This window comes from Sceloporus undulatus, chromosome 4 (assembly GCF_019175285.1).
Source record: "Sceloporus undulatus isolate JIND9_A2432 ecotype Alabama chromosome 4, SceUnd_v1.1, whole genome shotgun sequence".
Classification (NCBI taxonomy): Eukaryota; Metazoa; Chordata; class Lepidosauria; order Squamata; family Phrynosomatidae; genus Sceloporus; species Sceloporus undulatus.
In genome coordinates, this window is record NC_056525.1 from 251218392 (window position 1) to 251243939 (window position 25548).

General features: G+C 57.9%; 3 protein-coding genes across 4 annotated transcripts in view; 1 reads left to right on the top strand and 2 right to left on the bottom strand.

Moving 5' to 3' along the window:
* The window catches only part of EPPK1 (epiplakin 1), a 33252-nt gene extending 23692 nt beyond the window's left edge, over positions 1–9560 (top strand). Inside the window, exon 8 of the mRNA XM_042464496.1 lies at positions 6769–9560. Within this exon, the coding sequence (XP_042320430.1) occupies positions 6769–9480 (2712 nt within the window). The 3' untranslated portion in view covers positions 9481–9560. The remainder of the gene's footprint in view (positions 1–6768) is intronic.
* The window catches only part of GRINA (glutamate ionotropic receptor NMDA type subunit associated protein 1), a 595197-nt gene that overhangs the window by 340237 nt on the left and 229412 nt on the right, over positions 1–25548 (bottom strand). The window lies entirely within an intron of this gene.
* The window catches only part of NRBP2 (nuclear receptor binding protein 2), a 12869-nt gene continuing 839 nt past the window's right edge, over positions 13519–25548 (bottom strand). The window contains exons 2-18 of one of the 2 annotated variants that reach the window (XM_042463676.1): positions 22571–22693; positions 22269–22370; positions 21589–21678; positions 21033–21073; positions 20841–20935; positions 19614–19637; positions 19267–19350; positions 19104–19159; positions 18803–18898; positions 17798–17930; positions 17595–17697; positions 17383–17433; positions 16977–17112; positions 15557–15610; positions 15013–15076; positions 14656–14711; positions 13519–14523 (exon numbers count right to left, since the gene is read on the bottom strand). In XM_042463676.1, the coding sequence (XP_042319610.1) occupies positions 14455–14523; positions 14656–14711; positions 15013–15076; positions 15557–15610; positions 16977–17112; positions 17383–17433; positions 17595–17697; positions 17798–17930; positions 18803–18898; positions 19104–19159; positions 19267–19350; positions 19614–19637; positions 20841–20935; positions 21033–21073; positions 21589–21678; positions 22269–22370; positions 22571–22693 (1377 nt within the window). In that variant the 3' untranslated portion in view covers positions 13519–14454. The remainder of the gene's footprint in view (positions 14524–14655; positions 14712–15012; positions 15077–15556; positions 15611–16976; positions 17113–17382; positions 17434–17594; positions 17698–17797; positions 17931–18802; positions 18899–19103; positions 19160–19266; positions 19351–19613; positions 19638–20840; positions 20936–21032; positions 21074–21588; positions 21679–22268; positions 22371–22570; positions 22694–25548) is intronic. The other variant, XM_042463677.1, reaches the window with a different exon arrangement.

The window sequence follows — 25548 nt, forward strand, 5'->3', positions numbered from 1 at the left end:
CAGAGGGCAGCCTGGCTCAGAGCCCCTCCGAGGGGCGGGGCTTCGGACTCTCCTTAGCCCCGCCCCTTCCTACTGCTGGGGGTCCTGGCCTGGGCCAGTCTGGGCCGGGGGCCTGGCTGGGGGGCCAGGAGGCGGGAGAGGGGCCGGGGCCGCAGAGGGGAAGCCTGCCCCCCTCTTCCCAGTCTTTCCGACTGCCCAAAGTGGGGAGGGAGGGAGGGGTCTTGCAGCTGGAGCCTCGCTTGCAGAAGGAGGGCTGTGGGCTGGCTGGCCCTTGGGGGTCCCTTCCTGCAATAGGATCCATGTATTCCTGCATGGCAAAAGGGGGCTGGATTGGATGGCCCTTGGGGGTCCCTTCCTGCAATAATGTAATTCTGCATGGCAGATGCGGTGGGACCATATGCGCCCTTCCGTAGAGACCCTTCCAAACTCTAGGATCCATGTATATGGCCGGCAGGGCAAGAGGGGGGGATTGGATGAGGCCTAGGGGGTCCCTTCTGCAATAAGTTCCATTATTCCTGCATGGCAAAAGGGGGTGGAGGGATGCCCTTGGGGGGACCCTGAATAAGATCCATGTATTACTGCATGGCAAAAGGAGGGCTGGATTGGATGGCCCTTGGGGGTCCCTTCCTGCAATAGGATCCATGTATTCCTGCATGGCAAAAGGGGGCTGGATTGGATGGCCCTTGGGGGTCCCTTCCTGCAATAGGATCCAATTATTCCTGCATGGCAGAAGAAGGGGTTGCGTTGAATGGCCTTTGAGGGGGGTCCCTTCCCACTCTCGGATTCTAGGTTTCTGGGAAGTGTTATCAAGGGGTGTCATCCTGGGGATGGAGGAAGCTTGCTATCTGCTGCTCCGGAGGCTGGAGCACAGTCTCAATGGATGCAAATTACAGGTAAAGAGATTCAACCTCAAGATTAGGAAGAAATGTCCTCTGATGGCGGTGGCCTCCTTCCTTGGAGGTTGTTTTTAAAGGGAGGCCGGGGAGCCAGCATGGTGTCCTGGTTTGAATGTTGCATCATGGCTTTGGAGACAGGGTTCAAATCCCTGCTTAGCCATGGAAACCCTCCAGCTGACCTTGGGCAAGCCACTCTCTCTCAGCCTCAGAAAACCCCATGACAGGGTCTCCTTAAACCAGAAATGATGTGAAGGCAACCAACAATAATAGGAAGCAATATAGTAATAGCAAGGGCATTTCTATACTGCTTATGGCCTACAGAAGGATGGAAGCCTGAGTTGAGCCTGAGCCTTTGGCTGGTATTGAACTCGCAACCTTGCAGTTTGTGAATGAGTGGCTGCAGTCCTGGCATTGAACCCCGGCATCACCAGGGCTCCACCACCAACAAAAACAGGCCGGAGGGCCATCCTTTGCCGGGAGGTCTTTGAATGTGTCTTCCTGCGTGGCAGAAGGGGGCTGGACTGGCTGAGCGTTGGGGGTCCCTTCTGGATCTAGGGCTCTTTGGCGCTGTCCTCCTCGGGGGCCTGAGGGCCCTCTGCCAGGATTCTGGCCCCTGTCCTTCTGGTGACCGTTGCCCTCTTTTGTCTTCTAAATTCTGTCTAAACCAACTCTGAGTGGCTCACTTGTCCCTCATTGAGTTTCCATGGCTCTGACAGTGGTCATTTTATTCTTCTCGTCATATAAACAGTATCCTCTGCAGACGCTGCAGCAACCTTGTTGTTGTTGTTGTTGTTGTTGTGTGCCTTCAAGTCATTTCCAGTTATGGTGACCATGGGGTTCCCTTGGCAAGACTTGCCCAGAGGAGGTTTGCCATGGCCTTCTCCTGAGGAGGTTGAGAGAGTGTGACCTGACCAGGGTCAGCTGGTGGTGGGTTCCCATGGCAGACCCTAGTCTCCCAGTGTCCTAGTCTGGCACTTAAGCCACCGCACCACCCTTTCTGACGGAACAACTCAGACCTGCCAAAAACAAATAGCCATCTCGATAATGGCTGGCAGCCCGTCCTTCCATGGCCCTGATCCTTCCTTTGCTCCACAGCTAATCCCATAGGAGGAAGGGGAAGTTTGGGGTGGCCGAGCAGGAGCTGAACCTGGCTCCCCTTCCCATCTGACACCCAGAAAGTAACCTTTCCCCAGGAGCTCCCATGCTTCTGGATGGCACTGCCTGGTTCAAGGAGGGAGCCTGCCCAGTGCTGCCAGAGGGGCTGCTGCTGGTTTCACTGAGGGTTCAAATGGACCCCAAGTCTGGCCAGAAGCAGGCCTTAAAATGTGTTTTGCTCCAAGTTCTCTGCAAAAAGGACCAAACTTTTCTGTTTTGTAAGGGAACAGCCAAACTTTGCCAGTCAGTACTGAGCTGACATGATAATGTTTGGGACATTCGCCTAGGTTCAAATATTAGCTTTGGCCAGCCTTCTTTCATAAAATATGCATCCAAGGGCCAGTGAATGCTGAAACTGACCACATTTGACCTGGAGGTTCCTGATGGACCAGTGTGCTTGCGGGGTCAGCTTGGCATCTCCCTGTGGACTGGCTTTGGCCTCCTGAGGTGGCAAGACCATGGCCTGGGGACGCTCCGGTCAAGCCACTAGATTGGGACTTGTGTGCCAAGCTGGCAGACCCCACCAGGGCCCCCAAAGGAAGCCGCAGGAGGGTGTGAGTGTGGGGGGGCAGATTCGTAAAGGGAGGCATGTTTCCTTAGAATTATAGTGTCATAGAAGTTGGCAGAGACACCAAAGGACATCCAGTCCAACTCCCATTCATCTGCCATGCAGGGACTCACAATCAAAGCACACCCAAGGGATGGCCATCCAGCCTCTGCTTAAAGACCTCCAAAGAGCACCACAATCCAAGGGAGCATGTGCCTTCCACTGCTATGGCTCTTACTGTCAGGAATCTCCTCCTAATGTTAAGCTGGAATCTCTTTTCCTGTAGCTTGCATCAATTGTCTCTGGAGCAGCAGAAAATAAGCTTTCTCCCTCTTCAATGTGACATCCCTTAAAGTATTTGAACAGGGCTATCATATCACCTCTTAACCTTCTCTTCTCCAGGCTAAACATCCCCAGCTCCCTCAGTTGTTCCTCATAAGGCATAAGGTTTCCAGACCCTTCACCATTTTGGTTGCCCTCCTTTGGACACATGGCTCCAGCTTTTCAACATCCTTTTTGAATTGTGGAACTCAGAACTGGATCTAGACCCTGTTTCCGCTGTGTTTGGGGCCCCTTGCAAAGGCGGCTCTGCCCTCCAAATGCAAAGAGGTTCAAAGAGACCCTGGGACCTCAGGAGGCCAGTAGGCAGATAGGCAGGCAGGCAGGCAGGCAAGCGGAGAGGTTTGTGCCGCTGGGCGCCTGAGGCTGAGCCGGTGTGTCATCCCAGGAGGGCGGGGAGACCATGGCTGGACGGACGCTTAAATGGAGGCAGCTGCATCCCGGCCGGACAGTCAGAGGCACAGTTGTCAACCAAGAGCCAGAGCCAGAGCAGCAGAGGACAAGAGCAGCGCTCCCCAGTTCACAGGTAGGAAGGTGGGCAGGCAGTGTCCCGGCAGGAGGGGCAGCCCCACCTGCACCAAGGGGTCCTGGGCAAAGGGTCAGGGGGCAGCTGTCCTCTGAGACCCCCAGTGGCCCCCTCAGAGACCACCAGAGAAGGGGAGATGCTCACTCAGCGCATTTCAGAGACCCCCGAAGCCTCCCAGACTGGCCTGGGGGGCAGTGAGGGGGCCCCACAGTGGTATTTTGGAAGTTCTCAAAATGCTAGAAGTGGGGAGGGGGCAGGGGAGGAAACGGTTCTTCCCAGAGTTGCCAAAGGGGGGCTTTTTCTCCCTTCCATAGTTGCCCCCCAAATGCCTCCAGCTGATGGGAGAGAGCAGTGGGAGGGGGCTCCCTTGCATCCCACATCCTCCAGTCTGGGGGCTTTAGGCCCATGGAGAGGGGGAGGTCAGTCTGGGGGGCTCTGCTCTGGTCCAGGGCAAGGCCCCTTCCTCTCTTCCCAGGTTCAAATGGGGAGGGCTGCTGCCAGATGAGTCCCCTCCAACATCTGGGCCCCCAGCAGTGTTGCCAACAAGCCTCAAAGATATTCCCCGGACTGTTTTACCAAAATCCCCAGAATTCCCCAATATTTATTATTATTGTTCACTCAGAAAGAAGTCAATGAAATTTCCAGATTCCTGGGAATTCCCTGGAAATTGGCAACACTGGCCCCCAGTGCCTTCCTGCCTCCTGCCTCATGCACCTTCCCAAACCAGGTCTGAGCCAGCAGGAGATGCCTTGGGCACCTCCAGAGGAAGGCTCAGAATAAGAGTGGGGAGAATTGGGGCCTTGCCGCAAAGATCCGGACCCAGCAGGAGCGTGGCGATTGCTGGAGAGGCACCACCACTGCTGAACGCAGGGAGTTTGCAGGGCAACTGGATGGCATGGAGGTTGAGGTTGAGGTGGAAGGCATCCACCAAGGTCAAGGGTGGCATTGCCCAGCCCCTTGGTCCATTGGCCAATCCTCTGCCAGAGCCATAGTCCTGGGCGTTCTGCCTGGTAAAGGGACTTTCAAGGCGGGATGGGATGGTATAGGGCCCCCAGGAGAAGTCAGGCTTACCCTCAGAGCAGCTGGGCCCCTTGCCCATTCCCTGCTCCCCTTCCCCATTGGGCCCAAAGCAAGCAGGTCAGAGGCAGTAGTCCAATGCCTTGCAAGGCCATGGAGCCCATGCCGTCCCCTCGCCAATTATCCCAAACAAACGGAAGGAAGAGCAGGCTGCTAATGAGGCAAATTGGCCCCAAGAGGCATGGGGCAATTTGGGCTGCCGAGGAGGAGCGGCCCCCTTGGGCTCCTGGAACTGTGTGTGTCATTTCCAAGTGGCGAAGCCGCATCAGGCGGAGGCCTCCTCTTTCTTTCTTTCCTTCCTTCCTTCCTGCCTGGAGGGCTCCGGGGGCACCTGGCCATTGAACCAGACTGGGCAGGTGGCAATTAGGCTGGCCAGCTGACCAGTCACCCTCTGCCCTGGGCCTCTTTCCTGGCCCTCTCTTCCCCAAAACAAGATAATTGGCCAGAGCGGGAGGGCAAGCAGAACTTGTTTTGTGGCTAGCTGGCCCCAGGATGAAGGGAGGCAGGGCCGGCAAGGAAGAGGCCAGGCCGGAGTCCCACAAGCTTCTACATGGTGATGATGGTGGTGGTGGTGATGGATGATGAGCCCTGGAGTCTGTCACTCCCCAGAACCTGCCTTCCTTTCTGTGGAGTCGTGTGGGGCTGGATGGGCCTGTAGCCCAAGAGGTCTGGAACGGTTCGGAGGACCCTGCAAATTCCCTGGGACCCTTGGGTGACCCCACAGGGGCTGCAGAATGAGCTGTGTGTGAGAGCATGAGCACATGGAGGGCTCTGCCCACAGAAGGGTCAGGGGGGGAGGAGGGATGTGGGAGTGCCAGAGCCAAGGAGGGGCACACTTGGGTAGGTGCCCCCCTTCTTTTGGGGCTGGCATCAAGTGTGGCTCCTAATGCTTGGAATGGACCAGCTCAGGTACTTTGCCCTTACCCCCAGGGGCTATCATACCAAGACCATGACTCCATTGCACATGCCAAATGTGGGGCACCGTCTCACCCGACAAAGGGGCCCCTTTCCTTGTTGAGCAGGATGATCTCCCGACTGGACCTGTCAGACACTCAGGCGCATCCTGCCCCCCAAGGCAGCAATTAGAGCAACCAGGCGTATGAGCCTAGGACAGCACCTGCCAGGCAGCCTCTCTGCACAACAGGTTTCCCAGCCAGAGGGCAAAGGCCAGGTCACGTGCCTGAGCAGGTCGGCTGACCAGGCACAAACAGGGCATCCTCCTTGGGCTGGCAGCTGGAGTCGTCTGACTCTGGACTGGCACTCCCATCCTGGCCAGAGAAAGTCACTCCAGGATGGCTTTGCAGGACCAGAGACTCACCTGTCTGGACAGCACCCTCACCTTTCCAGACAGATTTGAGCAGCTCAGTCATGCATGCCAAGATTGTCCCTTGGATGGCTCTGACTGGGGGGGTGGGGGAACCTGGCCCAGTCAGTCCCAGCCACTTGCACATAACAGGGGTGGGGTGGACAGATGCTTTCCCAGCCTCTTCCTTCCCTAGTCAGGGGTTTTGGTTCCCAGCATCCCCTTTGAAGAGTAGACTCTTCCCAGAGTTGGAGGGTGGGAGGCCTTGGGCATGTCGGGCAGGCTGCCTGTCCACTGCTGCTGAGTGCATGGCTGGGAGTGCCAGCAAAAGAGCAAGTGGGCACTAGCAGTTTGGTGGCAGAGGAAGACAGGTGCCCAATGGTGGGTCCTGAGGAAGGCAACAGGAGTCCTGGGATGATCTTGGTGGAGTCAGTTGCCCCAGAGCCACCAGGGAGGCATGTGGGGAGCAGGAAAGAGGGAGGGAGATGCCTCCAGGTGGGGCCTTTGTTGGTCAGCTGCTCTCCACTTCATCTGCAAGGTATTTTCTGTACTTTTCCTGCATTTTATGCATTTCCTGCCTCTCCTGAGATGGAGTCCAGGGCAGATTTTATGGGGGGTCCAAGCGTTACCCATCACTTTCCTGTGTTTCCCTAGGACTTCTTGGGGCAGAGGAACAGTGGCTGGGCACGGAAGGCTGGGTGACCTAGAGGCATATGCCAAAGACATGTTTATGGTAGAGGACCCATGGCCTGCCGTGGCTCCCTTGGCTGAATCTCCAGTGTGTCTCCCCCCAGGAAGACAGACCCAACCAGTGGGCACCCCTATCAGGCAGGGTCCGGAGATCTGTGACCACCTGTGTCTAATTAAGCTGCCTCTCTCTACTTCCCCCAGAGAATCACTTGACAACACAGTGTGATCCCCGAAGACCCTCCAGGAGGCCTTTTGCCTACACCATCCAATGCCTCAAGAGAAGCGCCTTGCCCCCAGGGGCCCCATGGACGCAGGCACCCCCATCATGCAGGTGCGTGAGGAGCCCCGCTGGCCCCTTCCAGCCCCGGCCAGCCCTGGCGAGGAGCAGGTGATCGCAGGGGTCCTGAAGGATCCTGGCCGGGAGAGGCTGAGCATCCGGCAGGCGACACACCGGGGCCTCCTGACCCATGGGACTGGACTGGCCTTGCTGGAGCACCAGGCAGCCTCTGGCTACATCGTGGACGTGGCCAAGAACCGGCTGCTCTCCGTCAGGGACGCCACCAATGCTGGCCTAGTGGACCGGGAGCTCTTCAACACACTGCTTGTGGCTGAGAAGGCCGTGACCGGCTACACTGACCCCTACACGGGGAGCAAGCTCTCCCTCTTCCAGGCCATGAGGAAGGGCCTCCTCATCCAGGAGCATGCCTTCCGCCTGCTGGAGGCCCAAGTGGCCACGGGGGGCCTCATCCACCCGCTGCACAGCCACCGCCTTCCCCCAGAGGTGGCCTACCAGTGGGGCTACCTGGACGGCGAGACCTTCCGTCTGCTCTCCGACCCCAAGGCCCACGCCAAGCGCTGCTTCGATCCCAATGCCCGTGAGAACCTCTCTTACCAGCAGCTGCTCCCACGGTGCCTCCCAGACCCTGAGACAGGCCTGCTGATGCTGCCGGTGGCTGACAAGGGAACCATCCACCTGGACGAGGGCCGGCGCCAGTGCCTGAAGGAAGCAGTTGCCCAGGTGCCTGCAAGGGTCTTCTGCAGCCAGGAGGTCTCTGTGTGGGACCTGATCTTCTCCCGCTATGTCCCGCGGCACAAGCGCCAGGAGCTCCTGCGCCAGTACAAGTCCGGGAGCGTCACCCTGCCAGACCTCACTCAGGCCCTGGATGCCATGGTCGCTGAGGCAGAGGCCAAGGCCGGGGAAGAGGGGAACCCTGTACCTGAGGTGGAAAGCAGCAAGCCCATGCCCAGGCGCAAGGGGACGGAGAAGGCTCTGAAGTCCCGGGTGACCACCATCTCGGCAGGCGGGTTCCATGGTCAGAAGGTCACTGTGTGGGACCTGCTTCACTGCAAGTATATCCCCAAAGGCAAGCGGAAGGAGCTCCTGAAACTCTACAAATCTGGCATCCTCACCACTGACCAGATGGAGAGTGTGGTCACGGCCATTGTGGCCAAAGCGGAGGAGGAGGCAGAGGCAGCCAAAATGGCGGCAGCAGAGAGCATGGCAAACACCACCTGGGAGGGAAAGGTCAGTGAGCTCCCTGGGGAGGCCCAGCTGAGGCAGTCCTTGAAGCTGATCCAGATCCCACTGGCCTTTGGGGAGTTCCAAGGGCAGAGCGTGCCTGCTCTGGATGTGCTCTACTCTAAGTATTTCCCCCGGGAGAAGCGGGAGGAGCTGATGGAGCTCTACCGGACAGGCAGGCTGACCCCTGGGCAGATGGCAACTGCCATCAGCGGGACACTGGAGAAAGCAGAGGCCGGGAAGAGAAAGTTCCTTGTGAGAGCGAAGAGCCATGGTCAAGAATCAGTCCGGCCCAAGGAGGCAGAGGCTGCAGAGGGTCCCCCCGCTGGGCATCCCACCGATGCACTGCTGAAGGCCAAAACCATCACCCTGCCGGCCGGAGAGCACCAGGGCCAGCAGCTGTCCGTCTGGGACCTCCTCTTCTCCCCATACCTGACCCGGATGAAAGGGGAAGAGCTCTTGCGGAAGCACCGTGAGGGCAAGTTCAGCGCCCAGGAACTGGCCTCCATGCTCACCATCCTGGCCTCGCTGCATGACCTCTTCCACTTCCTGGAACAAACACCTACCAAACCCAGTGCCAGCACCAGTGCTAGTGCTAGTTCCAGTTCCAGTGCCAGCACCAGTGCAGGGGACCCCACAGCCCATGAGGTACCTGGCCCTCTCACAACTTCCTCATGGGAGGAAGAGGAGGAGGAGGAGGAGGAGGACGATGATGAAGAGGATGACAAAAAGGACGGCATCTTGAAGGCCAGGATGGTCTCAGTGCCCGTTGGTGAGTTCTGCGGGCAGAAGGTCTCCGTCTGGGATCTGCTCCACTCCAAGTACTTCCCAGAGAAGAAGAGGAAGGAGGTCTTGAAGCTGTACCGGATCGGGATACTCACAGCTGACCAGACAGAGACAGTGGCCACCACGGTGGTGACTAACCTGGCTGGAGAGAAGACCAGGGAAGGCCAGGGTGGGAACCTCCATGCCAGCCCAGCCATAGGGAGGGCAGAGGGGAGGGTGGGCGCCTCTCTGGAGACTACCACCTCCTCCTCCTGCTCTTCGGTGCGCCCAGGGGCCAAATTCCTGGGCCAAGGGGTCTCCATGTGGGAGCTGTTGTTCTCTGCCGAGGTCTCTGAGGCCAAACGGCAGGACCTCCTGGCCCGGTACATCACAGGGGCACTCAGTGCGCCAGAGGCAGCCTCCATCCTCGCTACCCTCATAGCTGAGGCCCACAAGCCACGCAGCTGCCCCAGCCTGCCCCACCTCTTCAGCCCCTGGACCCCCGAAGTTCTCCCCAGCCTGGCCTTTGGGCCCCGGGGGGCCTCTGTGCATGACCTCTTCCTCGCTCCGGAGAGGGAGGCACAGAATGCTGGGCGAGTGACAGTCAGTGAGATCACAGTGACCACCACGGTTGTCCAGGGGCCCGAGCAGAAAGTGGGCTAGCTGCCTGGTGGGGGATCCTCTGCCAAGGGGCAGGCAGTGGGGCAGAGAGGCCTCCTGCACCCCAGAAGCCCCTGCACCTGGCGGGGGGGCAATCAACAAAGTGCCCATTGGAGGTGGGGGGCTGCAAGGGGGGAGGGACAAGTGAGGGGGCTGGAGGGCTGTATGGGGAGGGGGCTCCCTGAGGGCTAGCTGATCATGGGGAGGCAGGGGGGGTCCCAGCACAGGAAGAGAGCTTTGGGACACTGATCTCTGACTCCTGACCCCTCCGCAGCTGGGGCTGGCCAGGGAGGCAGCAGTCCAGCAGTGAGTCAGTGGGAAGGTGGGGGGTCACTCCGCTTGCAGAAGGACGCTGGCTGCATTTCTTCCTATGGGCATTCAGGCAGATCCACCTGAGGAGCCCACCTTCTTTTTTTGGCATCCTGTCCAACCTCAGAGAGGCCTGGATCTGCCCAGAGTTTCCTGCACCCCTGGCAGCAAAGGCAGCTCTGGTGGAACGGAGACCTCCCCTCATCGTGCGCTGGGCCTTCTTCCCCCTCCAACCTTGACCCCCTGGCCTCGCTGGCGTGGTCTTAAGAAGCAAAACATCATCCTGGATTTGGAAGAGACTACACAAGGCCACCCAGTCCAACCCCATCTTGCTGCATTGACTTTTGGGAGGCTGGGGTTTGGGGTGCCTAACTGGGGCCCATGGTGGTACCAGACTCTCTGAAGGGACAAGGGCCTGGGGCCAGCACCCCCACCCTGCCCCACTCCCACCATTTGCATACCTGCCACAGGTGTCCCTGCTGCCCCACTGGCTCTTTCTGCAGACGTTGTGACTACCACCGTAGCAATGCAAGGAAGGAGTGCAAGTTCAAGGAACACCAGGAACAAGCAATCTTCGGGGTCAATGCAGGGGAGTCCCAAGTCCCCATCTGGCCCTTTTGGGGGGAGGGCATGGCATGGCATGGCATGTGAGTTTGTTTCTCTATAACCCATGGCAATAAAAGGACCTAAACATTAGGAGGCACTTCCTGACAGTAAGAGCTGTTCGACAGTGAAAGGCACTTCCTCAGAAAGTGATGGTCTTCTTTGGGGACAATTTTTAAACCGAGGCTGATGGCCATCTCTTGGGGGTACTGTGATTGTGAGTTCCTGCATGGCAGAAGGGGGTTGGACTGGGTGGCCCTTATTGGGGTCTCTCCCAACTCTACCATTCTATGGCTTCTGGAGAACCACTGCTGGTCCTTTCGGGGTTTGGGTCCTGGGGGGTTGGGGACACATTTGTTGGGCCCCTTCTTTCCCGTTTCATTCCACCTTTTAGAGGGGTTCATTCCAGCATTCCCACCCCAAAGGCTGCTCAGCAATGGCTCCTCTTCTTCAACCCAAAGAGAAGTGACCAGTGGGGTGTCCAGTGGGGTCCTGTCCTGGGCCCAGGGCTATTCAACATTTTTATCAGTGAAGGCAAGCCCACTGCCCCACATTGTTTCCCTTCTGGCTTGGAGCATTTGGGGCATGAAGGCAGAGGGCTTGAGGGCAGCCAGCCATGGCTTAGGGTTTGGGTTTGAGGCAGGATTTAAAGCAGACATTGAGAGTGCATTGAGCTGATAGAGACAGGGTTTTGGATCTGGGGAAGAAGAGAGAACCTCCTATGATATTGGGGAGCCTAAAGAAGACTTGTCAGTCATATCATATACTGTCTTTAAGGAGTCTATTCTTGTTGCTGGTTTAAGCCTCTCTCTGGTCAGCTGTCCAGCCCAGTAAGGCTGGGTATACCAAACTAAAGAACCCAAACAACACAACCTCAGGACCACACACATAGGAGTCACCAGGAGGCCCAGTGCCCGACCCAGAAAGGAAGGAATTGGGCCCAAAAGGGGCAGGGTGGGGGGCACGCTGGGGGCTGGTGGAGGGGTCAAATGGAGAATCCTGTCTCCTGGAGACTCCATTCTTGCTTTAGAGAGACACTAGTCCCATTTGGGGCAGGCAAGGCCAGCACCCTTCCCAACCAGAGGCCCAGGGCACAGCATGGTACCATTGCCTGGGTCTGGAAAGGTCAAGGCCCCATCCGCCCCAAGGGCTTTCCACTTTCACTGGTCTGGCTGCCTCCTGTTGCATTCTGGGGTTTGTAGTTCAGTGAGGCCTAAGAGCTCTCTGGCTGGGAATTCTAAATTATGCAAATCCCAGAATGCAACAGGAGGCGGCCAAAGCAGTTAAAGTGGAATAGCAGTACTGTAAGAGCGCAGTGCTGAAAGCTACCCAGCCTGCGCATGTCTGGCAGAAGCTGTTTTGCAGAAGGGAGTTGGGAAAGCCTTCGCCCTGCAGGTGCCATGCTCTTCACTCTTAGAAGGCAGCCTTGCAGAGTGCCCAGGATGGGGGTCCCAAGGAGTGCCCTTTGCCCACCAAACTGGGCCTCAATTCAGATGAGTGAGGCAAGCCCCTTGGCATCCAAGCCCTGAGGCGCATCCCATGAGAGTCCCTCAAGACAGTGGCAAGCCAGAAAATGGCTGCCCCATGCAGGGCAGTGACCGCTTCTGAGGATGCTCTGGCTATTTAAAATGTAATAACCAGAAGTGGCCTTCACCTGCACAGATGTTTAGATTGCGTTACTCGCCCCAATCACCCCTTTGCCTTTGACTGAACTTTGCTATCAAACTCCATCCTGGAAGGGATGCTTTGCCATGGAGGTATCCCAGTGCAATGGAGCCAGGAAGCACTAAGGGCACCAGGCAGAAAGGGATCCTTGGAAATTCAGTTCTTCCAATTTCAGAGGCAGGGATGGCTACGGTATTTGCTAGCCATCTGGGAACCAGCGACAAGCCATATGGACGGGCCGCTTCTTTGCATAGGGTGGCTACGTTTTATTGCCCTGCTCTTTCCTCCTTGTGGAAAATCCCATCCCAAGATCCCCAAAAGCAAAAGGTCTAAGAAGGAGCAGTTGGCTCTTCGTTGTCTGTTTTGGGTGAGGCCCAACAGTCTGGTTTCCCCTGGGCTCCACTTTCCAGGCAGCAATTGGACGGAGTCCATCTTCCCCGCAACCTTCCCTTTGATTTGGAGTCCTGACTTCAGGTGAATATTTTGGAACAATTCAGGCAAGACTCCATGTTTCTGTCTGGTGCTTTGTGAAGCAGTGCTGCTGGCAAGAGAGGAATGTGATTCCAGGTATCTGTGCGCTTGTTGTCATATTTGAAATGGTGGGGAATTTAAATTCTAATTGTCCAGAGCCCTCCCAGTGTTTTCTCATTTTACAAACTGTTGACACTATGCTGTGGCTGCATCCACACTGGAGAGATAACCTGGTTTGGCACCATGTTAACTCTTTCTGGCTCAAGGCTATGGAATTCTAGGAATTGGAGTCTGTTGTGGGCCCAGAGTGGAGCTCAAGGAAGGAAGGCCCCACAACAAACTCCAACTCCCAGAATGCCATAGCCTTGAGCCAGAAAAGAGTTAAAGCAGTGACAAACAGGGTTCTTTCTCCAGTGTGGATCAGCCTGTGTTAATATAGGAATCTGTATGCTTTAGCCTTGCTCAGCTCTTCCTTTGGCTACACCTGCACCTCTTGGAAGTACTACCTGTCTCTGGGGAATTTTTATGGTCCAGGAGATAAAGAGCCTTCCTTCCCTCAGATGAAGCAGAACTCTTGTGCCACGTTCCCTCTGCTCCCAAGACACCACTTATGGGTCTCTCTGTCTCTGACCATTGGCCACTGGTCATTTCTCCTTGAGACTGCAAACTGCCAGCCACTCCACCCGCAAGTGCAACCTGGAATGCTTTTGCTAACCAGGGCACCAGTGGGTGGCAGTGCCCTACGGAGGAGGGGAGCATCTGCCCAGCCGCCCTCTGAGCCGAGCAGCCCTTTCTGGGACAGGTTTTGGTGCCTCCATCCCTCTCCCGCTCTCTGGCTCAGCCACTAAAGGAAGCCACCCAGGGAAGCCCTGAGAGAGATGGCACAGCATCCAGCTCAGCCCTCCCTCTCTGTCCTGTCCTGCATGCTGGCATGAGGCTGCTGCTTCAGCCCTGGAAGATTGGGAAGAGAGCAGTTGACAGAGACAGAGCGGGTCGGGACTCCCCAAAGGGGAGTTTGTTATCTTTTAATATATTAAATTGGACCAGTTGCTATTGGTGATGCTGGCAAAGCGAGGCAAGGCACAGGCAACAAAGAACAGCAGCTGGAATTTGGCACAGTCAGCATGAAGTGTCAAAGCTGTGCAAACTCAGCGCAACACAAGTGGCAAACACAGCAGGCCTCAAAAGAGCAAGACCCAGGTGGCCCCAGCTGAAGCAAAAGCAGCCAAGCCAACAATACATCACAGCGTACATTTCCCCCCCCCCCCCCCCGTGCGCACATCCACACATCTACACCAGCCTGGCATGGGGGGCTGCGGCCACCTTGGGCAACACACCCGAGCCAGCACCAGCACTTCTGAAAGGCGACCTGCTCCGTTGTTGCACCCAGTCCAAAGGCCAGCGCCTTGGCTGCTTCTGTTGCCTCCGCCTGCCCCACAGACAAGGGCAAGTGGCCAGCCAGCCGGCCAGCCTGCCCCTTCTTGGGTGCCCAGACCCTGCGGCACATAGGGCGTGGGGAGTGTGAGCCTGAGGCCGTCATCCTCTCCCCGTGGCCCTTGCTGTAAATGCCTTTGCTGACATGGCATCCCCTCTGTGGATGATGGGCTCACAAGTGACTCTCCCCCATGCACCTGCTCCAAGGAGTGGCTCCCTCCTTCCGCTCTGAATGGAGGGGGTCAGAGGGAGGGCCAAGTGGGAGCCCAACCAAAGTCCTCTCCTTCTGAGGCGCTTCTGCCTGGCGCCTGCTGCGTCTCCCTCTAAGGCTGGTCTTCAGGGCGGGTGCGGAGGTCCAAGTGTCCAGCAGAGCAGAGCCGCCCTCTGGCTGCTCTTCAGCCCCCAGGCACCATCTTCCAGGCCAGCACAGATGAGGGGGGCGGCTGGAGCCTCCCATGGGCCCGGGGTGCCAGTTCATCTGCCCCAAGTTTTGCTTCAGGATGGAGGAGACTGGTGTTTGTGGAAGGAGCTTTCAAGGAACAAGGCCAATTTCTCACAGTCCTCCTGGGGAGGGACAGAAATGGGCAGGCTGAGAGGAGAGCCAAAGAAGGATGGGTGGCCCCCAGTCCAGAAAACCCTTATCCTCCCCCACTTGTTCCTAACCAGCTCCTGAGCATGGAGGGCAGGGCAGCTCACCTGGCTGATGAACCCATAGTGCACCAGGTCAGCTGCCAGTTCCCTGGGACTGTCACCTGTGAGCAAAGAGGGGAAGCAGGTGAACAAGGTGGCACATGCTGGGGGCAGGGGACAGACCTTGGGCAGGGGCTCTTGCTGAAAGACCCAGGGGAGCCACTTCCTGCCCTTGCCCCTTGCCCTGGCAGCACTGTAGGCTGGTCCTCTCACAGCTGGCTCCAGCAAGGCTCAGGATGCAGAGCCAGTACTGACCCACTCAGGAATCCCCTCTCCTGCCCCCCATGACCTCCACCCAAATCCCAGATGGCGATGGGCAGCCCACATGCATCCTCTGGCCAAGGGGAGAAGGGGGCGACTCACTGGGCAGCAGGTCGTAGCTGAGCTGGCGGTGGAGCTTGTCCTCCAGGACCAGAAGGAGGGTGAGCTGTGGTAGACACAGGGCAGAAAGGCAGAGACTGGCACAGGGGTTCCTACAAGCCTCGCCTGGGGGATCTCTGAGATCAAACTCCCCGAAGGCCAGCCTTATTTCCAGAATCTAAGCAACATGCGCACAGCTAAGGAAGCTGGACTGCGAAGGCAAACAGAGCGCTCAAGAGATGCCCGCACTCCTTCTGGGCCCTGCACCCAGCCAATTTCTTAAAAGGCCCACCAGTCCCAGAAGGATGCCGACAGGGCCCTGGGGACGCTGAGCCAGACCCAAAAGGGGTGAGTGGGTGCACCTCTAGCCCAGCCACCTCCCTTTCCTCATGGGGTCCCATAAGAAAGCCCTCCACACCTCTCCTGCCCCCCATTGGGAACTTTCTGTGGGGGAAAGAGCCCTGCTGGGGGTGCCTAGAGTGCTTCCTTTGTCCACCCCGTCCTGGAGCCCAGAGCCATGGTGAGTGGGGTGGGGGCACATACATACATGCCATTGCCTCTTCTCCTCACTCCATTCCATGCTGCACTGCATTTGCACCACCTGAGGAGGGGGAGGCAGGCAGATGTCTCAGGACAACTGCTGGGTTCTCCTTGCACCCCCCCCACCTGCCTCTCCTCAAGCAACCCTCAGCCACAGGGCTGGGGGGGTGTTCTTCCAAACCTCTGAGGGTCAGAGCAGCAGGCTCGGCCTCCAGAAGCCCCCTCCCCAAAATACACACACACAACACTTGCAAGCAGAGAGGGGAGGAGAGTCTGGGCCTCACCCTGAGCCAGAGCCCAATATGAAAAGGTATGCAATGCCTGTCCTGCCCCCAACATCCCACCACCCCCACATGGCAGCTATGGCATTTCTCCCAGAAGCTCCTGCCAGTGTTTTGCCTCATGACAACAAGAAGGACCCCCTCAGTCCTCCTACAGCCTTCCCCTAGGTGTACCCAGCCCCCCCTTCCCACATGCTGTGCCACCTCCAGCCAGGATGGGCTTTGGTGATGGAGGGGCTTCCCTACGGCTGAAGGGACTCCTCCCATGAAGATCCTGGCTCCTTTCCGCTTTGGGGGAGAAGCAGCCTGTGAGGCAGAGGCTGCTCCTGCTTGTGCTGGGACAAGATGGGAAGTAGGCAGATGCTGGAGCCCCCAGCATTCCTCACTGCTAGCTGTCTGGCTTAGGGCCTGCTGGGCCTTGTAGTGGAGCAGCATTTGGAGGGCTGCTGCTCAGTGCCACCCTAATGGCTGAGGCTGCACCTGTCCCAGGGGAGGAGAGGAAGGGCTGGCTTTGGAGGGCAGGGAACGGAAGGAAATCAGTGGGATGGCATAACTGTCCTGGCATACCCAGCCTAGAACCAGCAGCAGAAGTGGCAGCCCCTGCCTCCTGCAATGACAAATGCCCAGTGGCGCAGAGGGACCCACCAGATGGGTAGCTGATGGAAATGGCCTGGCACAAGGCCCCTTTCCTAGAGCTGCTCTGCCAGGAGCCAGTCAAAGCCTCTTAGACAGGGGCTTCCTTCCACTTTGTCACAGTCTATCTTTCTCCATTCCTCACAACACCACAACAGCTAGTCAGCTGGGTTGGGGTTTGAGGGAGGGGGGCAAAGCAAGGAACTAAAATATCCTCCCTCTCTAGATGGGCCTGGACTCTGTTGCCTGCCCCCCTCATGCCCTCTGATGAACTCTGCCCCAGCTCCAGGAGGGAATGCCAGGGGGACTGTGCCCTGGGAAGGAGCTAGTGTGTGCTATCTTAGCATCCCCAGGTGGGCCGCAGCCAGGCCAACCTGGATGTGGGGCGCCAAAAGGCTGGGCAGCCCTGTGGAGATCAGGAGCCCAGTTCTCAGGGGACCCGCTGCAGTGGGGTGATGCCTGCCTCCACCCTTTTCCCCTTCACGCCTTGCTTAGCTCTGGGGCTGTGCTGACCTTTCTTGTCTCGACATCGAAGGACTCCGGTGTGGGGGTCTTGGCTTTCTGTGGGTCTTCACAGGACTGAGAGGTGGACCGAGGAAGGGTGTGGGGCCGGGTGGTGGCAAAGTTCATCAGCGGATAGATGCCATTCCTGCCAAGGAAAGATGCAATAAGTGGGAGAATGGTAAGGCCCCAGAGGAGCAGTGGGGCAGGCAGTGAGTCTGTGCCCAGAAGAGGAAGAGAGTGGGTTGTCTATTCATCCCTCCTTTGTGTAAGGAGAAGCAGCTGATGCCAAACATTTCTGTGCCACCCCCAACAAGGCTTCCCAGTTGAGTATTAGGGCCAGCTGCCTTGGAACCCATAGCAAACAGGGGACATGAGTACCCCCAAACACACAAACACACACACACAGCACACTTACCTAACATCCTCCAGGAATTTGTCAAGCTCCAAGAAAGAGACCTCGGAGTATCTAGAGGAGAAGGAACGGAGGAGGAATGAAGAGCCCCTGGGCTGACCCCAGGGTTTCTCAGTGCTGGGCCTGGCGAAAGCAGATGGGTTCTGCCAATGCCCAGCTGTGCCCCACGAGGTCTCCCCTGCCAGGGACTCCCCTCCCCTCCGCTGGGGGCTTACCTCCACTGAACGGGCGGGCGATGCTGACGCTTGATCTCGGCCATCACGATGCTGAGGTCTAGCTCCTTGGTTTTCTCCTCCACCACGTTCTCGGGCCATAAGTCTATGACACAGGCAGGAAAAGAATAGGGCAAGAAACCCTCGGCCCCTGTCCCACATCTCCCTCTTCATTCTCCCCCCCACCAGTCTTGCAGGCCACTCACACTGGTTGCTGATGAAGCAATGGGCGGCTAGGAGCTTCAGGGAGTGGACCTCAAAGAGGACGCGATGGAAGAGCAGGTTGTGAGCCGTCGGGCGCTTGTCTGGGTTCAGGAGGAGGCAGCCCAGGATGAACTCCTGCAGCCGTTGAGGGGCATGAGAATTAGGGGGCATCCACCTCCTGGCCCCATTCCTCCTGAAGAGGGCCAGCGGGAAGCCCAGCAGCAGAGGTACAAAGAACAGCCAGAAGAGCCAGCAGGGGTTTGGGTGGGGGGCTTCCTATGGGGATCAGCCCCTGTGGTGGTCTGCCTGCTCCCCCCCCCCCCATGGAGGTGGCTGGCTCCCCAGGTGGGAAAGCACTCATCTCTCTCTCATTCTCTCTCTGAAACTTGGGAAAAGCATAGTGTGTCCTTGGATGGCCAGACTACAGGGCCACAGCTGCCCCCTCAGCTCACAGGAGAGGTGGATTCCACATCCGTCCAAGGTGGACACAATGACCCACAATGCAAGGGGCACCCTTCTTGCAGCCTGAGCGGACCCCCGCCCCTCGCAATCTCTACAAGGAGGAGCCCTGAGAAGGCCCAGTTTGTTTGGTTTAAAGAGAAGAGAAAAGGAGGCTGCCGTATTGTAGAGAGCAAGGTGTCACCAGAAAGGATGCCAGCAGCTGCCTGTTCTCATATCATCTGTACCTAATTAAAGAAGAAGACCTGCTGAGCCTAGGAGAATGGTGTGTGTGTGTTTGGAGGCTTTTGAGCAAGGAGAAAAAGGTGGCAGCTCAGTGCCAAAATGTCCTAGCATGGCTGCCCAAAGAGATCCACGCATGAGAATTCATCATTTAAAAGTCTGTGTACATACCAGGTAAATAGTGGGGGGGTTAGTTGCCCCTTTTGCCTCCAGGGCCCAGGGAGCAGGAGGGGATCCCAAGCCACTGGGGATGATGGGGGGCCCAGTCAAAGGAGGAAAAACTCCTGCATGGCACAGGCAAGAGTGCCACCTGCAACCTCTCTCACCCGCATGTTGGGGTCATCCAGGGAGTGTCTGGCTCGCTCAATGGCCTCCTCTGTCACGCAGGCGTCCCCATTGGACTGGATCTCCAGGACTGCCATCTGGGGGAAGAAGCAATGTGGGGGGACGGGTGTGGGCGGGCAAGGGGGATAGCCCTCCCAAGAGCACCAGGGCCGCCCTTTTAACAGCTGGCAGGAGGAAGGAAGGGGGGCCAGGGGACAGCAGCAGGAGCCTCTCATCTAGGCTGCCCCAAACCAACCCCTGGCAGCATCAAGGGGCTTCTCACCCACCCACCTACCTACTTACCTCCAAAGCACACATCCCGAAAGAGAAGATGTCCACGGCCGTCCCATCCGCCACATCTGGGAAGCCAAACAGAAAGATACCAAGATGGCCACTGCCCTCCCTGCCTGCCAACTAGCTCCCCACCTCTGAAGCCCCCTCCCCAGAAAAGGGGTCGGTTACTCACGTCCGTACTCCGGGGGAAAGAAGTGCAGATTCCGCTGCTCCTCTCGTTCTGTGCGGACAGGGCTGCGGAGCTCAGGGGGAATGGCTGCAAGAGGCAAGGCAGAGACCAGGGAGCGTTCAGGACAGTCCAGGCGAGGAGACACTGTGGGGGGGGGGCACTCTACAGTGCTAGCAGCCGAAGGCAGCCCCAAAGCCCCCCCCCCCATGTATGGGGGATCGGGTCCTCTCCTCTCAGCCTGACTGTGCAGGACATGCCTCTGTTTGGAAGGAAAACCCAGCAGGGGTCTTCCTCCTGACATGGGGTGGGGGTCCGCATGGGAAGAGAGAGGCCTTGGGAGCTTCACTTACCCTTCGCAAAGACTCGGTGCCAAACTGCAGGGTAGAGGGGGGTGGAGGGGAAAAAGAAGAGAGCAGGACATGAATGAGGAGAAGGCATGGAACTCCCCCCCCCCCCCGAAATCATTGCAGAAAGGACTACATCCTGGGGGTAGGGTACATCAATGTTTTATCTTTGGGGGAGGGCTAGGATGTGGGACTTTTTATTGTTATACTTCTGTTGTAATCTGCCTTGATTCCCCTGGGAAAAGGCGGAATATAAGTACATTATATTATTGTTATATTATTATTATTAAGTGAAGGAGGGTCTCCTGTAAGACACAGGGAGACGTCTCCACCGTTCAGAATGGCAGCCTCCCACTTGACCAACTTCTGCAGCCCCCAAATCCTCACACCACCCTAAACCTTTGCATTCTTGACCCCCAACAACTGCCCCCAGTCCTGCCATAACGGCTGAAGAGTGACTGAAACCTGAGTCCAGAAAACTGCCCCACATCACAGTGTGGCTGGCTGGGGGTCAAAAGCTGCCCACCCCAGCTTTGACCCAAGCAGGGAAGGGTTTGGCTTCAGAATGGAAGACTGCACCTGCCAGATCATGGCCCAGTTCCAGCTGCAGCCAGACTGCAAGGCTTGAGGACAAGGAAGCCAAGCCAGTGTGGGGCAGATGATGTCTGAGTGCTGGAGTCTAGGGTTCAAATCCCCCTCTGCTCAGCCAAGGAAACCCAGTGGTTGACCCTGCACAAATCACATTCTCTCAGAAGGAGGCAATGGTGGCAAACCTTGTCTGAACCAACTTGCCAAGAAACTGCCACAATAGGATTGCAGTCAGCCAAAAAGAACTTGCAAGCACACAACAACAGGCAAAGAACACACACACACACACCCCAATATAAGGAGGGAAGGACGCAAGGAAGCAAGCTCTAAAAGCAAAGGCTGTTAGGTAGAAACTCTGGGCTGAGAGGCAGTCTACCACTCAGTTCAGGGGGAGGCCTTGACCCCTTGTGGTCTGCTGTTGAGCTTCCCAGGAGCATGGAAGGAGGTGTCCAGCTGGAGCCACTAAGGGAAGGTGGCCATAGTGGGGGGGGGGGGGGGGGGAGGCACTCCTTGACTTGAGGAAAGGGCAGCCTGATCCCTCAAGGGCCTTCGCCAGAGCGACGAAAGGGGTGTGTGTGCGTGCCTCAAGACTGGCCAACCATGGGGCCCCCCTCTAAGGCTGAAATCTGCCCCCCTGCACCGTACCTGACCCGATTTTGATGAGTCCGTTGTGCTGGATGAATATGGTGTCACTGGTGAGGTTGCCATGGATGATGGGAGGGTCACAGGAATGCAGGTAGCTGCAAGGAAAGGGGGCTCAGAAGAGCTATTGGGCAGCTGCCCCCCTCCGCCTCTCCCGACCCAAGCAAAGGGGTTTGCCCGCAGTCTGGGACCCACCTGAGAGCCGATAGGATCTGGGTGCACCAGCGTTTCCAAGCCTGTGGGGAGGGGAGCGGAGTCTGTTCAGGACCCAGAGCACCCCATACCAGAGTAGCCCCAAATCCTGAAACTGTGGCTGGGACTGGAGAAGAGCCATTCCCAGCTGGTAAAAAGTTGGGGGGGGGGCTCGAAGAGCTTCCCACCCAGAGACCCCCACTAGCCCAGCCCCACTGCTTCCTAACATGTCTGAAGTATCCACCTAGACCAAGGGGGACAGAAGATGGGGGACAGACCCCTTACCCTCCTGTACCCCCTCCCCCCTTTGGGATGCAACAATAGCAATGTGTGGGGTGTTTTTATCTCTCTTCTACTCCAGTACCCACCATCCACCCACAGTGCCTGCCAACCAAGGCTTTGGTGTCCCAAGTGGTGTCCCACCCCCACTGACCCCACTGCTGCCCACCCCCAACTCAAAATGCCCCCAATTCCCTCTCCCAGCCCTTCGGCTGCTGTGGGGCCTCCCTGACGCCACTCAGGTGGTTCCCCTGCTCTCACCTCATGCCCCTCAACCTACCCGGGCGTTCATGGCCTTGTGGTTCTTCTTGGTCTTCTTCAGGAACTGCTTCAGGCTTCCCGAGGAGACGTATTCCGTGATGAAGATGACCTGTGGGGAAGCAGACCGGTGGGTGGGGGTCCCTGGCTGCCCCCACCAGCCACTGCCCTGCAGGCTCCCTTCTGCTGCTCTACCTTCAGCAGTGGCACCTTCAAGGGTGGTGGTCCCCAGGGAACAGGGTGCCCTCTCTCCCTGATGCCCCCAAAACCAGAGTCCACCTCATGGACCAGTCTGGGGGTCCACCAGTCAGATATATTCTCTATGGGGAGGGGGCAAGAATAATTGACAGGCCACCCCAGTACTTCACATCGTACCTCTTCACCCCCTTCTCCTGGATGAATTCCCCCTCCCCAGCTCCCCACCCCACCAGAAGCACCCTGGGACCTCCGTGTCTTGGCCATGACAAAGCCCAGCAAGGCTAACTATTGGGGATAGGACAACTGGCCTTGAGAGGCAGACCCTTCTGCCCTTGGCACAGTCTACTCTGAAGAGTGCACAGTCTCTCTACTGAACCCCAAATGGGTGGGATGGGAACCTTTCGCATCTAAATAGGGGGCTACCCATCCTGCAATTACTCCACTCTCATCTCCAAAGAAAGACCCTCAAGGGAGCAAGCAGATGGAGGGGGGGTCATCCCTCACCTGTGCTTTGGCCTCCTGGACATCCAGCCAGTACTTGTGCACCTTGACGATGTTGGGGTGGTCCACCACAACCAGCTGCTCAAACGTGGTCTTAATCTTCTCCTGCCAAAAGTGGGAGGGAGGGAGGAGGCAAAAGAGAGAAGCAGCTTTGGGGACGATGGGGGGCAGTGGCAGGGGGCCAAGAGCCGATGGTCAGTGGAGCCAGCGACCAAGAGGAGGAGCATCAATGCCCCCCTCAGCTCTGGGGGGATGGAAGAAAGGACTCCCCACTTCCCAGGGCCAAGTGGGCAGGGGGGTCTCACCTCGTGTGCCTTGAAGGCCTTCTTGTCGGTGAACTGCAGCTCATTCCAGACCACTTCCACCCCTTCCTCTGTGTCCATGGCCAAGAAAGTGCTCTGGAGCCCTGGCATGTTGCCCTGGTTTACCTGAGGCGGGCAGCAGGGAGAGAGGACCTCAGTGTGGGGGCCCAGAGAGAGTGCGCATGGCTGCCAGGAGGGCTCATGGCCATTGGGGAAGGAAGAGTTGGCCGGATGGTCAAATGCCTCTGGTGGACTGGGGCCCAGGCCAGCCAAGGGTCTATGGATCAACCCCTTGGGGGCATTTGTACCCAAAGGAGTTCCAATTGCACAGAACTACTGGAGGGGCCGCAGGGCCACAACGTTTGGGGAAGGCCCCCTCCAGCTGCCCAGTTCTCCCTCAGGAAGGCCTGATTTGACAGGAAGAGGTAAAAATGCCACCCGACCAGCTGAAAGGCAGAGCTGTTCTCAGGCCAGAAGGAGAGGCTGCCAGACCCCCTGACCGTCCTCATGCTGCCCACTTTGCGGGCCCCTGGCCCTCCTGGACCAGAGAGAAAAGAGGAAGGAAAGAAGGAAGGAAGGAAGGGCCGCTGCAGCGCCAGCCAGCCAGGGAAGGCACAAGTTCATTAAAAGGGGAGACGGAGCTGGCGTCCTCATGGCTTCCTCGTGGCCCAGCACCCATGGGAAGAAACAAAGCTGCCCCATTGTCCTCCCCACTCAACCTACTTCTCAGGCAGCTGAGCCAGGCGGCCAAATGGACTCAGTGGCTCTCCTCCTTTGCTTTGCCCTCTTCCCAAAAACCCAGCCAAGCCCCAAGGAAGTGGACAGCCTCCCTGCCAGACTCTAAAGCCAGCTGGGCAGCCCCTCTGTACCCCAAACTGGCCAAGTGGCTGGTGGGCTCACGAAGGAGACCCACTTTCACAAAAGGACACGGACAACATCCCACATGGAGATGGTGCCACAAGTAAAGGGGCACCTGTTCCATCCCTCTGTGGCGTGTCACAAGTGGGCAAAGGTGGTATGCCCAGGACCCCCGGCTCCTCTCAGCTGCCCTGTGCACTGCGATCTTGGGGGGGGGGGGGCAGGCACATCTGTTTTTAGATACAGAATAAACATTCTTCCTAGGGTCAAGCAGAAGAAAATGACCAAGTTGCCAAGTGGGAAGGCAGGCCCGGCTGACTCCCTGCAGCCCCTAAAACAGCTTGAAGGCCACATCCCCCCCCCCATTAATACTGCTTCCCTCATTAATGTAGGTGTACCTCCAAAAGGGGCTAAAATGGACCACCAGCCGACTACCCCATTGGGCGGCCCTGGAAGTGGGTCACTCGCAAGCACACACCTCAGCAAGCAGCTGGTTATGTGCCTCAGATGCCCCAAAATGTGACCTTAGGACTAGCCTTTTGCAATAAGGTGTTATTAAGCAAAAATGGGTCAGAAGCCGGGGCAGAGTTTTCTCCACCTGAAGAAAAGTGGGGGAGGGGGGCACATTTCATCAACATCCAAGAGATGATGATGATGATGATGATGATAGTGATGCCCAAGAACCTGAGCCCAGTTTGGTGGGACTGGCAAAGGGGCTCCTCTGCCCTCAAAGCCAGCCGGCTACTTGCCCAAAGTGGCCCCGGGGGCCTGCAAAGGGCAGCTCAAGGGAAGCAGGCCAGACACTCCAGACCAATGTCAGCTGAAAGGCTGGCACACCTGAGAGGCTGAGGGGGGCAGAGGACAGGCAATCACCTTAGAGGGACCGGGAGGGCCACTGGCCCCCGAAGGTGGCCAGCTAATGGGCCAGGGATGGGGTGCAGAGGCAGCACAGGCAGGCCCATGTCCAGGGGAACAGCAGGTGGGCAAACCAGAGGAAGAATGCAAAGGGAAGGGGGTGAGGGGGGCTGCATTGCTGAAACTACCTGGGCAGCAGGGGCAGTCCTCTGGGGCAGAGCCAGGCAGTTAAGTGGGAGGTCAGGGCTGCCCCAAACAGGGCATTCAAGCAGGGAAGGCGGAGGCCCAGTCCTCAGTGGGAGCCAGGGGTGGGTGGGAGAAGGTGCAGCTGGCACCACCAGGTAAGAAGAAGCAAAGCAGGAAGGAGACAGGAAAGACAGTACCCCCCCCCCCCCCGGGCCTAGGACAGCAGAAGAGGTGCCCCTGCCCAGGAAAGGGCTTCCACTTCTGCCCAGGAGAAAGGCCGCTCTGCAAACGGGGCGATGGTTTCCTCAGAGGGGCATGCTGTGGGCCAATGCTTGGCAGGGGGGTCCCTTCACATGGCCTCCACCACTAGCCTCCAAAGCCAGGCCCAGAAACCAGGGAGCTGCAGCCAGACCACTGCCGTCACTGGAGGGGGGGTTCTGCGTTCCACAGCACGTCCTCCTTGGGAGGGGGCACCCAGGCCGGCCTCCGCCATGCCACCCTAGTGAAGGGTCTCTTTCCCCCTCTGCTTCCCGAAATTCCAGCCAGTCTCCCAGTGGGAGGTGGGGGGGTAGCTAAATTGCCAAGGGGCTGCCATTAGGCTATGGGCGCCAGTGCAGCTGCTGCCACTGGTGCCATATTAGTGATAGCAATTGCTGTGGGAGCCCCAGGAGGAAGGCTGTCTGGTGGTGCAGAGAATGGTGCCCAGGGAGTGCCAGGCGGGAAGCAAGGAGGCCGGCCAGCCATGGTCTGCCCCATAAGGCTGAGAGGTGTGGGGCAGCTGGATCCCGCTGGGCCTTCAGCGACTGTGGGTTGTTGGCAGGGTTGGACCCCCTTCTCCTGGAGAAGGCTGCCCCTTGGCCCTGACCGTTGCCACAGGTGGGAAGCAAGGCAGAAGGCCATGGTCTGCCCCATAAGGCTGAGAGGTGTGGGGCAGCTGGATCCCGCTGGGCCTTCAGCGACTGTGGGTTGTTGGCAGGGTTGGACCCCCTTCTCCTGGAGAAGGCTGCCCCTTGGCCCTGACCATTGCCACAGGTGGGAAGCAAGGCAGAAGGCCATGGTCTGCCCCATAAGGCTGAGAGGTG